General features: G+C 41.6%; 1 protein-coding gene across 5 annotated transcripts in view; it reads left to right on the top strand.

Moving 5' to 3' along the window:
• The window catches only part of dennd4b (DENN/MADD domain containing 4B), a 46,333-nt gene that overhangs the window by 22,017 nt on the left and 8,052 nt on the right, over positions 1 to 16,264 (top strand). For 3 of the 5 annotated variants that reach the window (XM_080769094.1, XM_080769093.1, XM_080769092.1), the window contains exons 7-25: positions 25 to 91; positions 1,977 to 2,035; positions 3,381 to 3,525; positions 4,616 to 4,791; positions 5,419 to 5,519; positions 5,997 to 6,212; positions 7,057 to 7,202; positions 7,631 to 7,764; positions 8,044 to 8,164; positions 9,290 to 9,493; positions 9,774 to 9,902; positions 12,005 to 12,149; positions 12,377 to 12,529; positions 13,113 to 13,350; positions 13,527 to 13,812; positions 14,194 to 14,298; positions 14,467 to 14,642; positions 15,049 to 15,205; positions 15,828 to 16,067. In XM_080769094.1, the coding sequence (XP_080625220.1) occupies positions 25 to 91; positions 1,977 to 2,035; positions 3,381 to 3,525; positions 4,616 to 4,791; positions 5,419 to 5,519; positions 5,997 to 6,212; positions 7,057 to 7,202; positions 7,631 to 7,764; positions 8,044 to 8,164; positions 9,290 to 9,493; positions 9,774 to 9,902; positions 12,005 to 12,149; positions 12,377 to 12,529; positions 13,113 to 13,350; positions 13,527 to 13,812; positions 14,194 to 14,298; positions 14,467 to 14,642; positions 15,049 to 15,205; positions 15,828 to 16,067 (2,998 nt within the window). The remainder of the gene's footprint in view (positions 1 to 24; positions 92 to 1,976; positions 2,036 to 3,380; positions 3,526 to 4,615; positions 4,792 to 5,418; positions 5,520 to 5,996; positions 6,213 to 7,056; positions 7,203 to 7,630; positions 7,765 to 8,043; positions 8,165 to 9,289; positions 9,494 to 9,773; positions 9,903 to 12,004; positions 12,150 to 12,376; positions 12,530 to 13,112; positions 13,351 to 13,526; positions 13,813 to 14,193; positions 14,299 to 14,466; positions 14,643 to 15,048; positions 15,206 to 15,827; positions 16,068 to 16,264) is intronic. The other 2 variants (XM_080769096.1, XM_080769095.1) reach the window with 2 other exon arrangements.

Genomic DNA, 16,264 nt, shown 5'->3' with positions numbered 1-16,264 from the left:
GTTTTGTTCTCTCTGTATATCCAGACACATCTCCAGCTTCATGCACAACGTCCCGTTCCCCTCCCCGCAGCGGCCTCGCATCCTCGTGCAGGTACTAACCACAGCACTTAAAAACATTTACTGTAGGTGATGCTTTCATCCTGACTGACGAGAGACACGGTGGTGATCACACCAAAACGTGTTGCTACAGGCACAAACACAAAAAATAACCTGACTTGGCAAAACAGTGAGTGCATCAGGCAAAACAGCATGGTGTGGCTATGGAGGGGGCCTGTGTGCATAACAGGGTCATGATGAATCACACGGAAGAAATGGATTAAACCAGACACTGAGTAATATTTTTTGTCTGTATTTGCCTTTTTCACATGGTTTCCTACTTCCAACCACATACTGGCGTTAAAACAGGAAGGACCTATCATATGGAAAGAAATCGTGTATATATTTTTTGCTTCTTTTTTGTTTCTAACAATGGTGTGATCACCCACTTGGATGTTTGGTTTCCAGTAGCCTATAAGGATACTGTAAAGGCCACAGTGAAGACAAAAGATGTGAATATACGTTTGTTTTATATTTCATGTATTATTTTCACATCCATTGTCTGGACTCTGTACGTTTCTTTTGCAACTAACACCTTTTCGCAATGGTGCAGGAAAAAGGTAGTAGGTAGTAATGCAAACAATGGTTTTGTCACTAGTTTACCCGCAGCCTAGTCAAAGAAGACATTATGGTACTGTACTACGTACTTAAATGCTCCACTTCCTCCCTCAACAGGAAATAAATGGGGTGTTGCAGCCTGAAATGGGTAACACAGCCCTGTTCTGTCATTTCACTATTGTGGACATAATCTTTGCAATAGGAAGTAGAAATGATCGGTGTGTTCCATGGGGGATCTTAAACTGTGATTCTACGCATGAATTCCGTTTGTGTCCGAGCATAGGCATGGCTGAGGCATGGTAACGCCCCACCTGCCTGTGATTGGTCTACTGACACTGCCCGTCTTGACTGTCCTCCGAGACGGTTACTCCGTGGTGAAATTGAGAAATAAATAATAGGCTACAATAGAATGACCGATTGACGCGTGTGACAGAATGCAGCCTTGTAACTCATTTGTAAGTTTTATTTTTATAGAAGAGGCAAACTTATTGTTTATGCTGTTTGTTTTGATAGTGCTGATTATCGTGTATTAATCTAATTATAGTAAACTAATACTATTACAATAAAAAGGATAAAGATGAAGGGAAAATAGACCAATATTTCAAGTTTACTCATACAAACAAATTACACAACACAAACACTTTATTTTAGAACACAACCAAATCAAATCATATTATGGCGTGCATGTTCAATCAATTATTCCATCAAAGCGAACGGCATAAACAATATTAGTTTGCCTCTTCTACAAAAATAGAACTTACAAGTTAGCGTTCTCTCTCTTGTATCATACCATAGGCTACTACTTGTATTATTTCCCACCACGGAGTAACCTCGCATCAGACTATATCCAGCATATCCACCTCGGAGGACAGTGTCGGTAGGCCAATCACAGGCAGGCGGGGCGTTAACATGCCTATGCTCGGACACAAATGGAATTCACACTGATTCTACACACAGTGCTTTAAATCAGTCACTGTAATCAATGCATGGGTGAATTGATTTTTCTTCTGACCTGTGTGTGTGTGTGTGTGTGTGTGTGTGTGTGTGTGTGTGTGTGTGTGTGTGTGTGTGTGTGTGTGTGTGTGTGTGAATAAAATAACTGGTTGTTTTATGGTTATGGGAGTTAGTTTTACAATTAGGGTTAGACCCTAATTTATACATAGTTTTGTGCTGACGTCACACACTGAAAAATAGCCAATTTACAAGCTTTGAGCTTGTAGATTGCTATTTTCAATGCCACCCTAAAGTGTTGATGTCCTCACAAGTATAGTAATACAAACGTGTGTGTTTCATACTGACTCCTTCTCTTCCTCCACTACTAGCTCTCCCCATATGACAACCTGGTTCTCTGTCAGCCTGTCTCCTCTCCTCTACCACTGAGGTTAGTGACACCAGTCTAGGTGGATCATTTGGGATCACTTCTTCTGCGTCAATATAGGCTTATAGTCAACCTGTGATCATATGTTCAATAATATGCTGAATCTGATATGACTGTCTTTCGCTATGCATTGGTAATTGCAAATCAAGAACCATGTTTTTGACAGCATTTCACAATTTAGAGTAGCCAATTATTTGTATTATTACATGCAGTGACGAATATCACCCTACCCGCCGGCTTCCCTCCCCCGAACACAGGCCAATTGTTTTCTAAATCGAATTGACAGCTGACAAAGCCGGCAAAATGGCCCTAGAATCACTCCTGAGGGATTATTCAGGGCAGGGGCAAGATACCCATGTACCTGTCTAGATACTTCCTTAATGTTAACAAAGTCCACACCCACAACACCAGAGGGAGTGCAACGAATGTACAACCCAGATTCGGCACAAACAAGGGACTAAATTATTTTCGCTCCTATGCCACCAAAATGTGGAACGCCCTACCAACAGTCATTAAGACATGCGAATCCCTTGACTCCTTCAAAACCGCTCTCAAAGGGCACTTACGGACGGCTGCAATTCAAAACTGGCACCCGTAAAATCTGAATCCCCACCGCCCACCCCCTTTCCCCCTCACTGTATACGTTTCTTTTCTCTTTTTACCTCCTTTATGATGAATTCCTGTTCTGTTCTTTGACTATATAGAATTGTCTATTTGTACGTCTCTAAATGTTTTGATGAATTGAACAAGGTGGACCCTCTTGTAAACAAGTGTAATGCTTAATTGGGTCGTCCACTCACAGTTAACAGTCTTTGTATTGAGTTTGTGCTTGAAATGTACTGCAAACTGTTAATAAATATTTCAATCAAATAAATGATTAACCTAGTTGGGGAGCTCCATAAGTACCTGAGCTCCATAAGTACAAGGCCAGATTCTTCTGCAACTGCTCTAATAGATTTCATTCATTATTCAACCCTACAAGAGCATAATTACACATACATTCATACGCAAACAGTTCTTGTGCTCACAACAAGTTATGTTTTCACAGTATTGGTGAAGTAACGCATTAAATAATCTTCTTGAAAAAACAACCGCTTTTTTCAGTAATCATAAACTGTAAGTAGTGTTTATGGTTTAAAGGGGATATTCAATATACATCAATTTAGAATTGGGAGCTGTGATGAATGGAGTCCCACACACATTTATACACATAGGCATAGCCAGAATGCTGCCAGTCAAACAACGGTTATAAACGTGACCTAAAAAAAGGTTTTTGCTAACACAGAATAAATCGTAGAGTTAAAGTGCAAAGTTTGAGGAATCATCACATTTGTTTCCTTCCTCACAGCGGTGCCAGTTTCCTGAAGCTCCTCCAGAACTTGGGTCCAGAGAACGCCTGTACGCTGCTGCTCGCCGTGCTCACTGAATACAAACTCCTGCTACACTCGCTCAGACCCGATGTCCTCACCTCTGTCAGCGAGGCGCTGGTTTCTGTAAGACTCTTTTCACAAGCTGAGATTGCTTCTGTTTATGTGAAAATACAATGAATCACAATTTAAAGGACTTTCCTATTCTTTTTTCCAGTTAGGGATTTTGTTTTGGTTTTGGACATTGTATGGATACTCACTCACACACAGTAAAATCATCTGTGTTGCGTTGTGAGCTTGTAGATCGGCTAATCCCGATCTACAAGCTCCACAAGCCGATCTACAAGCTTGTAGGTCTGCTATTTTTGAAGAATCACACCTGTGTGAACCAAGTGGCGCAACTCCCCTCTCTAAAAGCTGAATAACTCCTAATCTACGGAGCTCTCCATGGTTTGGTCCATTAATGCGATTTTCAGAGGTTTTTGCTGATAATCCGGTGGTCTAGATGGAAACATTGGTGCTTTCTAGAGCAACGATGGCTATATTTTAGCTCGCTAGCATTGACGCTATTTATCTATCAACAACATCCACACATGGGTGCGGGTGCACGCGCACATGCACGGCACTACACACACGCGGGTGCGTGCGCACATACTTCTGTCGTTCCAATTTCACGCATGCGCACACCACTCGTGCTCATTTGACGTACCTACATCACAAACAAACAGGTACACAGACTTGCGAGCTGGTTGTAGAAGTGGTTGCACCACTTAAAAATCGAAGAACGTCTGACATAGAAACATAGCTTTTTCAGAAAACTGTCAGGATGTAGAATCTGATCTCAGGTCAGAATGGGTTAATATCAGTAACAATTGTAAAAATAAATAACCTTTTATTGAATTTTTACGTTTTCACATACAGTAGATGAATCATGAAAGGTATACATTATAAGCACAATACAATAAAACAGACAAAAAAAAACAAAAAGCACAGAAACAAGACAAAACAAACAAACACAATTTTTTTATAAAATGGCGAGCAGCACATACCGTACACAATACAGTCAGTATTCATTAGGAAAGAATATATATATATATAAATACAAATATATACACACATACATACACAGGATAACACAACACACATGGGCATCAAAAACAATTGTATTTCTAATGGGCTGTTGTTGATGTCATTCTACAACTCCCTCCTCCTGCAGATGACCTTCCCCCTGCGCTGGCCCTGCCCCTACATCCCCCTGTGTCCCCTGCAGCTGGCCGACGTGCTGCTGGCCCCCATGCCCTTCATCGTGGGCATCCACTCCAGCTACTTTGACCTGCACGACCCCCCGAGCGATGTGGTGTGTGTTGACCTGGACACCAACACTATCTTTCAGTGAGTACTGCGGTTGCACCTTTGATTATTTTCTTAGCGATTATTCTATCAATTACTTTTTTCGACTAATCGAATAATTGAGAACTGCATTTTGGTTTTGGTTTTTATATAAAGTGTTATTTTATCAGTTCAGTATTTTTTATATATATAATGCAACATCACCCCAAAGGGATTTTCATTTTAAATGTTACGTTAAATTGATTACTTTGATTAACTGTTGCACCATTACCCTGGAACAGAGGTCTAGTGGCTTCAAGGTTCAAATAGGTTCTGCATCTGAGGAGGTAGTAGTGGTTCCTTTTATATAATGCAGTAATGGGCCAATACAACTAAGTACAATAGGAAAATTTAATAAAATGCCTGTTCCTACTTCTACATAATTCAAACAGACAAATTTTACTGTCATGTCATACTGTGTAATCGGAACACATTATGATGACATGCATTCAGATGCTTGAAGGATATTTTAGTGCAGTTGTTGGGCATGCGTGCGTGTCACTTAATGCTGGACGTAGTCCAATAATTTAACTGAATAGACTGCAGCAGTTGACAGATGCACTATATAGTTTAATATTGTCAAACGTGTCACACACACAATTAAATAGCAATTGATTCTTTATCTCTCAGATTGGAGGACAAGAAGCCGTTGACATGGCGATCTTTACCCAGGAGGCATGGCAAAATCCTGTTCAATTCCCTGACCAACCTCCACAAGACCCTGGAGAAGAGTGAGTGACAGTACAGTACATCAGTACACACACACGCAGACACCGTCACAGTCGGGGATTAACCTAGTATTCGAGCTTTTTATATTTTTTCATAAATGAATACCCTATTTTTTATGACAGTGTTGTGCAAAAGCAGCCATCTACAACTAAGCTCACAACTCATCACAATGGAATGCATTGTGAGCTTACAGTATCTGCCATGTTCACTGTTATTGTTAATTGTGAAATTCTTTGAAAGTTTTCAAAAAAGGGACAGCATGTTGAAAGTGGTATATATTTAATCAGTGAAACGTTTTAACAAGAGCTTATGACAAAATAATTACATTGGATCCATTGGAACACAGGTTTCTGTTTCCTGAAAAGTAATGATCTTGGACACATACAAGATGTCTGCCTGCCAGCAGTGACATGCCAATTGATGTATACTGTATTTGCCACATCTTCCATCCCTCTGTGCTCTGCCCCCCTGTCCCCCAGTCTGTACTCCCGGTCAGGAAGAGGCCACCCTGGAGTTCCTGCTGACGGACTACGACCAGATCTATGGCCGCCAGAAGCAGCTGGAGCTGGAGATCCAGGAGGCGTTCCTCCGCTTCATGAGCAGCCTGCTGAAGGGCTACCGCACCTACCTGCTGCCCATCACACAGGCCCCTTCTGACAGGACCACGGACTGCAGCTCACTGTTCAACCTGCAGGGTCAGTAGCATGTGTGTTACTGTGTGTTACTGTGTGTACCTGCTGCCCATCACACAGGCCCCTTCTGACAGGACCATGGACTGCAGCTCACTGTTCAACCTGCAGGGTCAGTAGGATGTGTGTGTGTTGATGCATTGAGGGAATCCAGTACATCTAAAACACTGGTTCCCAAACAGTGCGTCGGGACCCATTTGTGCATTGCGGACACATTTTTATGGGTCCCTTCATTTTTTTGGTTTACTACATTTTGTTTTTAATTTTTATTATTTCAAAATATCTTCAAAAAACATTCCAAAAAGCAACAATTTTCATGAACGAATTCAATGTTTTTTCCCCCTGAAATTTACAAGCTCACATCAATTTAGTGATGTGGCTCTGGAGGAGACAAGCCGTCTAGAAATGGGTCTTGTCTATGAATTTAATTGTCTGTCTTGAGCTGATCAAACATCCTTCCATTTAAAATTATAAAATTAAGTTAAGTTAAATATTTCCCAAAATATGCACTATGTGGAAACATAACAAACCCATCCTTTTCCTACTGGCAGCAATGCAGGCACACAAAACTGATCTGTACAGTGGTTTGAGAGATTAGCCCCCGACAAACATACACATTACAATGGTGCAGCAGCAGTGGTGATTTATTCGTATTTCTCCATGGTGCCTCTGGCTTGAAGCTACAATGGGCATACATACGTTACATTATGCCCACATTCATTTATTTTTGAGTGCTACATTTGTCTCAAGGGGCCCAATCACACCTACAAATTCTAAGTCAATATCACTCAAATTATAGTTTAATATTTTTTCTGTGGGGTCTGTGTGTCATTGTCTGTTTCTCCTGCAGGCTTCCTGAAGTCTCGGGAGCGGACACACCAGAAGTTCTACAACCAGCTGACCCGGACCCAGATGTTCACTCAGTTCATCGAGGAGTGTTCTTTCGTCAGTGACCGCCACGCCTGCCTGGAGTTCTTTGACGAATGTGTACAAAAGGTAAGAGCCAGCCTCACTCTCCACAGTCAGTCTGACATACTTAAAAATGGTCATGTAAGAGCCTTTCATATAAATTCAACAGTGCCAAAAATACCACTGTTGCAATTTGCAATTCAAGGTCCAGGGGCATACCTCATACGTATATAGACTCTAATGCGGCCTGACAGTCGTGGGTTCACATTCCGATCCCGACGACCTTTGCTGCATGACACTCCCCGTCTCTCTCTCCCCGTTTCCTGTCAATCTCCACTACTACTAAAAAAGGTCCTCAGATAATTTCCCTGATAATAGAAAGCTTAAACAGCAGAGCCGTAAGCCAACACGAAGTGACTTGATTTACTGTCATTTCTCTCAAAAAGAGTATAAAAGTCAGCTGTGGTCTACTACTATTACTTTAACAGCTGGTCTGTGTGTCTGTTACCATGCAGGTGGATGTGGAGAAGCCAGAGGATGTGAGGCTGATAGACCTGTATGAGACCCACGGGGGAGAACATACAGTCTTCATCATGCCCCCCGAAGAGCCCCAGGAGCCTGATGGATCAGAGTGCCCTGCTCACTACAGGTAAGATGCACACACACACACACACACACACACACACACACACACACACGGGTCCCCTGGTGCTTAAGGTTAATTGATAGGTTGTTGCACAACAATGTTGTATGACAATTTCAACTGTCGCTAGTCACATCGACAGTTTTTTCAGTTGAAATTACATGACTATAATTAAACTTTATAGAGACTGTCCTGTAACCAGAATTTAATTCAAAATTCAAATCCCTATTGGCCTCAAATGGAAACAAACACTTGAAATAAAGTGTTTCCCTTGTGTCTGTCCAGCTATGAGACCTTCCCCATTTTGAGGCTGGATCTCTTTGACCGTCCCATGGACCAGCTCCGTGTCAGTGTCCCCACCAAAGGCAGTGCACCCAGCAGCCCTGCACCACGACGCACCAAACAGGTACAATACCATTCTGGCATTACTTCTGGTTTCTTCACTCCTAACGGTTTAATTGGTCTTGGCAATTAACCATTAACTTTGTTGAAAATGGCACCCAGATCTTGTGGGTCCATCACATTATATCACTGCAAATATTATATGCACGGTTAATCTTCTGTTATATTAAACATTATGAAATAATTCGTTCTGACCAAGTAATGTAATTGGACAAGAGGCATTTCAAAAGAGCTCATATAGAGTATGAGAGTACTTTATCACTCCGATGTTGGTGTTACAATAATCATTAAACATTGACTGCCACAGGCCATTAGGCACGCAGATTATCTTCGCACCTAACGACCAAATCACAGCTGGGCTGATATACAACAGCACTTTCCTGTAATATTGCATAATTATTTTGCAATTTGAAAGCAGTCTATTTTGCACGGTGCTAATCAGTAAGCTTCTCTCTGTGGTTTCAGTGAGTGAAGATTCTGACCCAGTTTATCCCTATGAATAAGGGACGAGGGTTGCCTTTACTGTCACTGGTGCTATTGTACATTAATATTAATATTTGTTCATTCAATATTGAAAGGTTTGGGTGCATACACCAAACACGTCAGTTTGATCAGATCTCACATGTTTAAGATTCTGAAAACATTGTGAGGGGTTTCTCAGTTTCTCACACTGAGCATTTCTGATTTAATGGTTTTCATCCCAAAGCTGTGATTGTAGTAATCATTTGTATTTGAATCATTTTGCTCCGGATTAAATTGTCAATCAATTACTGTTACTTCTTAAAGCATAGTTGAACCGTGAATGGTGGAATGACATGCTCTTATAAGATTTTATGCAATGTTTTAAGACATGATGAATGAATTTCCCCCCAAACATACAAACAAGGTTAGATATATAACCTTGTGAAATAGAACGGATCGCCCTTTTTGTATGACACACCAACTTGGTAGAGTTCAGCGTAGCCGATTGTGAGATACACATACGTACAGACAATTACAGAGATTCCTGGAATTTATAAATGTATATATTGTCTACCCTTACTTTTTACATGCTGTATAATTCTCTTTTGGGAAAATACATAATGTTTTCATCAACTATCTCTGTCACTGTATCTCTGTCATTGTTTAGGAGATTAAAGTGGCTCAGAAACGGGCTCAGACTTACATGAATACAGAGATGTGGTCAAAATGCCTGCTGGGCCACTGCTATGGACTTTGGTTCATCTACCTGCCGACCTTTGTGCGTGCAGAGAGCGCCAAGGTGCGCGCCCTGCACACGGCCTACGACGTGCTTAAACACATGGAGACCCGCAAGGTGGTGCTGCCTGATGAGGTGAGCATTTTATGCCGTAAATATGAAAATGTCTACTCATGCAGAATTTTAACTAAGCCCATTTAATCAAATCCAGCTCTAATTATTCTGTTTGGTGAATGTTCGAAATGTCAGACACTCCTCGCGAACATCAACCGTGAAAATAAGTTACGGTTTGAAGCTTTAGATCCTGCTCTGTTTCTGTGTGAAGATGCAGTCTGTACCATTAGATAGACACAAAGGTACACATGCAAAGGTTGAGATTTCACAAACACCTGTCTCTCTGTTTCTGTCCATGCAGGTGTGCTACCGGATCCTGATGCAGCTGTGTGGTCAGTATGGACAGCCTATCCTTGCCGTCAGAGTCTTATTGGAGATGAAGAAAGCAGGGATCACACCCAACACCATCACTTATGGCTATTACAACAAGGTGAAAAAGTGCACCTTTGTTCTTAGGCTGCAGTGGTGTTTATTATCCTACGCATCGTGTCTAATGACTAGTCTAAACTAAGTATGCACCCCACGGCGGGGGGACTCTTGCTATACAAATATTGTCTTACAAAATTATAAAGAGCATGGTTCAAAAAGAGTTTATTCTTTTTCTTTTGTTCAGTACCTGCTCAATTCTTTTGAATGCAGCATGCATACATTTCTTTCTTTTTTTATTTTTATTTTTCTTTTTTTTATTTTACAAAATGTAGAAAGTAAAGAATAAGTAAGAAAGAACAAACAAACCTCAGTACACCCAACAGTAATTTATATACCGGTAAAATGGTAAATTTCATACACCGAAACCATGCAAGGCACCAATCTGCACATCGGGAGGAATTAGGAATTAGGGGTTCAGACGTTCAGGGCTGGATTTTGAAGGTGCGTTTTACCATGTGGTAATACATAAATTGGCCTCGCTCTGCGCACAATCGTATTATGAAAGCCTTATCGTCCCGTGTTGAACGCACACACATATGGAATACGACGTTGCTGAATATTTTAGCATTGTGGGAGTGTCCATATGTTAATTATTTTCGCTTTGCGCAATTTGCTATTAAGCCCCTTGACCTGCGCATAACGATTAGACGTGGGTCTAGGCACCTCATAAACGCAAAAAGAATTTAAAGCACTGTTTGATTTTACACTTGAGCGGCTCTGGGACGCTGCTGGAGTGTTGCCAAGTCTGTTTATTATAAGCGGCTTCTTTTTCTGTAAAGTTGCTTGTAAATATTGGTAGTTGTGGTTGCTTTTCTTGTTTCTAAAGGTTTCTCCTAATGTTGTTTAAACCAGTGATCCTCACACAGCACATTCCCATGTCAAGGATCCCCAGATTAATGCATTTGCCCAACTTAAGGACGGCTAATACAAAAATGTAATTAAAATGTTACTTTTGAAAATAGCAGATCTACCAGCTCACAATGAATCACATTCATTCATTAAAACTATGAACTCTGACTGCAGGCGGATATATAATGATCATTATAACAATGTGCAAGAAAATATTTAAATTTTCTTTATATTTGTGGACAATCAAAATATGTTTTTTATTTTAATGTGGTGTCATTAAAATTAATCTGGATATAGCAGACTCACTATCTAGAAAATAAAAACATGGCACTTCATTTAAAATAGGTTACAGACCCCTGTTATATGCGCTTATTTTGGGATTATTTTTATAGACCTATTTACTTGTTTCTATGAGACATGGCAACAGCCAGCAAAAGACGCATCCATTCTTTTTGAAAGGTTGAGATTAGAAACGACCATAATTATTTCATTTCTCAACCTTAAAAATAAATAAAAACATCTCCATAATCCTTGAGAGGTTTGCTTTCATACGCTGTATCACACTCGATCCAAGTCTTCTTCAATAAAATGCTACGAGCGAAGACCATACCATCACGGGCATACGCACCACGCATTCAACTCATTACTCATTTCAAATATAATATAATTATAATTTAAATTAAAATATAATTTTACTGGTGTTTCTCAATAGAAACAACTTATTTTGAGGCATAAAGGTGACAGCATGCAGTGCAATAGGAATAATTAACCCAAATGTGACAAAGTCATATGTCATGTCTTCTATGGTGCCAGCCTGAAGAAATGTAATAATAACGATCCCCAAAGTGCGCATTCCGTATGTGACATCAGCTGACTGGTAAAGAAAATAGTACGGACATGTTGATTGGGTAACTCTCAAACACGCCTTAAACACTCCCATGACTAATTCAAGGCCGTTTTGCGCACTCCACGGGGTGTCGAAAGCGCTTCTTAACATGCTTAAAATTGCAATATGACATACCTCACGCCCCCAGCTCATATTACTGTAATAGGTAAAACGCACCTTCAAAATCTAGCCCTCAGAGTCTTGCTCAAGGACAATTCGACACTAACTCTGAGGGAGCCCGGGATCTAACTGGTTCCCATCCGGCCGCTCTACCGGCCACTCCCTGATCCACTGCTGCCCCATACAAACCATAGAAGAAGGGATTTTGCCTTACTTGGTCATTTATACTGTGATATTTGTCTCCTCAGGCAGTGCTGGAGAGTAAATGGCCCTCCACCAATCAGGGCGGCCGTCTCCTTTGGGCTAAGTTACGGAACGTCCTATTAGCCGTGGCCCAGTTCAGACAACCAATCAAACGCCGGCAGAAAAGTGGCTCAGTGGGGTCACGGACAGGTCAGTATCATTATTTAAATACCTAAATTGTAAATGATGAAAATAAATTGGGGAGTCATAGTTCATAATTGATTGATTCCCAAACAAACATTTGAATTGGTGGATAGCAGACTTAAGTATTTTTCTAAGAAGTATGTATTCTTGAGTCGGTCTATCAAAAATGCACAACATATCAAGTCTGGCTCTAAAGGGTCTTCATTCCTCCGTTTTTTGGTTCTTTCACAAAGATGTCACAGACTGTCATCAGAGGCCTCGTCCTCACTCAAATTTGATTCGCCAGTCTAGTTGGAGTGGGCTGAGTGAAAGCTCTAGCCACGAATCACTGACTAGCCCTCTAATGAAGAGCAACAGTCTGAGCAGCATGAAGGCCTCCACTGACAGTAAGTTGCACACCTACAGGACAATTTATAAAAGCAAAAGTACAAAGTGATTTAGCAGTGTTCAATACCAGGCATTCAGTGGTCAAATACTCAAATTTATTTGAAATTTAAGACTTCATCATAATTTAGTATAGTTTGTAGCTCATCCTGACAAGATGAGGATGCAAAAACATTAAAAGCACGTTCACCAAACTTTTCGCCAGAACTGGCTGATCAGCAATGATATCTGGCCTGGCGTATTAGTTTGCAAATAATTTAGTCTACACCCACCTGTTAATGCTTACTATACTGTATTTTTTTCCATGTTGAAATTATAAGTCAAGCAAAGAAATGGCTTCACGTGCTGTTTCTCTTCGTGAGAGACCTTGAACAATGAAAGGGCTCCTGTTCTTTGAAAGATCTCTCTGTTCGAAAAGGAGTGTCTGTCTCCAGATAAAAAATCTTTTAAGAAGTTTTTAATGAACTAAAATGTTCTCACATTCAAGGAGAAAGATTGAGACCAAACTTATTTGCAGAATTGTGAACGTAATCCAAGTTTGAAGACACTAAAGATTTATCATTATTATATCCGTCTCGCCTCCAGAAGTGGAACTCTCGAGAAAGACTGTCCTTCGTAATGCAACAACCAATGGTTGTAGTGACCCCGCCTCCCGCAAGCCTCCTGTGGGGCCGCGAGATACCTCAACCCTCCCCCCGGGTCCCCCTGGGGGTGTGCTGGTGCCACGCAGCCAAGTCTGTCTGTCCACCTTCTCCAAAGACTGTGCAGAGACATGCGACTCAGACCCTGACTGCAACTGTCATCCTGGAGACAGAGACGGCAGGTGAGCGAGTCTGTGTATAATATATACAGTATATCTATTATTATACTTATTTATACACTTATAATGTATACGCATATATTATTATTATTGTATTATTTCACTACATCTAAAATGTACCATCAGCTGGGGGCCGATTATCTCGGTTAAGTATCCCTTTGACCTTGGACCCTCCCCAGGCCTCCAGGACGAAGTACTGTGGGACGCAACAAGGCAGTAGACGAGAACTACAACAATGTGACGTCCCCCGGCAGAGGAGGCCTCGCGGGGAAGCTTCAGCAGCTCCTTACTCCCACTCGACACCGCACGTCCGTCCGCAGGGCTGCCAGCGTGGACGACAGGCGCCCAGGCGGAGGCGGAGGCTTTGGGAGCCGCAGGGTTTCGGAACAGAGGCAATCACGAAAGGCGCAGGTGGCTGAGACCCTGCTGAGAGCTAAGGAGAGGCTGGTCAATGCAACCTCAGAGGTAAATGTTGGAATGTACTGTGCTGTACCTGTCAGTACTGGGTACTATGGCGTCAGACAGATCAAAGGTTTAACTGAAATTATTTATCTGAAACCAAGCATTAATGTGTTGTTGGCATTGTTGTTTTGATGAATTTAGTTTGGAAGTGGGAAATTAAATTTTAAACATTATTAACTTTTATTAACTTTAACATAATTAATATGTTTGGGTACTAGTTTTTTATGGAAAGTTCTGTTGTCTGTTACTGTGCTTTGCTATGCAAGTCATTCACAATACCGAATTTGAAATGCTTTGATTTGATGCATTGGCTGTCACAAATGTTGGTGCCTCGATGCCATCCATGGTGCTGTATTAATATGATCACTTATAATCTCTTCATAGAGCTCTTTGTCTGTGGGCAGTGACATCGACTTGCCTGACACGCCCAGCGTGTCCTATCCGCTCCCTAGGTCCTGGGATGCCAACCAAGAGGGGGCAGGGCTAGAGGTACATTATGACAGCCTTGTGAAATAATACTTTATACACTATTTCTGAATGCTGTCTCCGTTTTACCTTCTGACTCCATCCTCTCTCCCTTCCCCTGCCCATGTTTCCATGGACCACGCTTCCTCTCTGTGTTGACCTCTCACACCTCATCTTCCCTGCTGTGCCCAGGTGTTGATGTCCAGCTGCTCTCTGTGTCGGACCTGTAAGTCGCTGGTTTATGACGAGGAGATCATGGCTGGCTGGACGTCTGATGATTCCAACCTGAACTCCGCCTGTCCTTTCTGTTCCGCTTCCTTTGTCCCTTTCCTCAGTGCTGAGGTCTGTGACCTTGGTCCTGTCAGCAGGTAGGATGTTATTTTATTTACTGTAAAGTTTGCCCTGATGTAACGCCCGGGAATCGTACCCAGGTCGCCCTCATGGAAAGCAACATCTAAACCACTAATGGGGAGATATTAGACTTTTAAGCCATCAGGCTGAGGTTGTTAGCCACATTGCCCAACTTGTCTTTACATGACTGTCTAAGCCACGGTATGACTAAGTGATCACAGTGATTGACATTGGACTATGCTCCTATCCTGTGTTGTTACAGGAAAATTGGTAATTAATTAAAATTGAGCAACATTTAGAAGAATATAATTTTTTCCCCTGCATCTTGGTAATATTATTATATTTGTTTTGTTATTATTGTATCTTATACGGCTGCAGTTTAGATCCCATTTTAAATCTACTGTCGCTGCTCTTTCTGTTCAGTCTTGAGCGTGGCACCTGGAACACAGAGGATGAAGTGGAGAGTGCAGTGAGGCCCCCCAGTGGTCAGGACGAGTCTTTCCCGAGATACAACTGTAATGGTGTCAGTGAAGATTCCAGCTCAGAGACCAGTGGCCACTCTGAGAGCAGCAATACTCTGGTATTAAACACATGCACATTATCTATACAGATATAATCACCAATACACATGTATCTCAGCCTTGATGATGAGTAGTTTATTGTGTATGCCTGCCTAGAAAACTGGCTTCAATGTTAAGTCAAATTTCTATTTCTGACTCATGGTGGGGTTTTTTGACAATCCCTCTGTACGAGAATATACATTTTTGTTTTTCTCCAATGTATTTATTTATTTATTTATCTCTACTCTATGATCCATTGATCTTAAGAATCAACTTTATCTGGGGACAGTACTTTATGGGGTTTTGTTTCCAGAGGGTTAGATCATCTGCGTTTCTGTATCTTAACCATCTTGTTGTTAATCGTCTCCCCCAGGGACATTGAGGAAATGTTCCTTGTAAATCCCTTTCATATCTCTGTACTTACTCGTGGGAAAATTCCATCGGCCAAATGAAAAGTAGGTTTTCTGTACCAGCCGCTCTAGCAGGCATTCAGCCAATAGCCATTCTGTTCTTAAAATACTGAAAGCTGCAATGTAGTGGATGAATCTTACAATGCACCAGTCACTGTGGCCGTGGGCAAATATCTTTCCTTGTTCGACTGCCAGTTAACAGCCATCTGTCATTTTATTGCTCTCCCTTCAGGGTTCATCGGTCAGTGGTCCCCCTCAAATCTCAGTGGCCTACCTGAGCCCCCTGGTACTGCGTAAAGAACTGGAGAGCCTGCTAGAGAATGAGGGGGAGGGAGTTCTGGCCCAGGCTCAACTCCTGGAGAGCCACTCTATCATCTTCTGGAACATGGTCTGGTACTTCCAGCGCCTGAGTTTGCCCAGCAATCTGCTGCAGCTAGTGCGCTCCTCGCAACTGGGCAGCCAGCTCACACAGGTAACTCCAGGACCAGGCTTGACCTCAGGGTCTGATGGTCATTTAAATTGTGAAACGGTAGAGGTTAGCTTGCAAGTTACAAGATGGCAGATGAATCGCTGTATTTACATTTCAGTCTTCTTATTAGATGGTGCTGCATAGTAGGTATGGGAAAGTGGTGAAACATTGAATTGAATAATTGTTTTAAATCAAAATAA

The sequence above is a fragment of the Protomyctophum bolini genome, assembly GCF_963924005.1.
Source record: "Protomyctophum bolini genome assembly, chromosome: 7".
Classification (NCBI taxonomy): domain Eukaryota; kingdom Metazoa; phylum Chordata; class Actinopteri; order Myctophiformes; family Myctophidae; genus Protomyctophum; species Protomyctophum bolini.
This window is presented reverse-complemented; position numbering and strand designations above follow the sequence as displayed.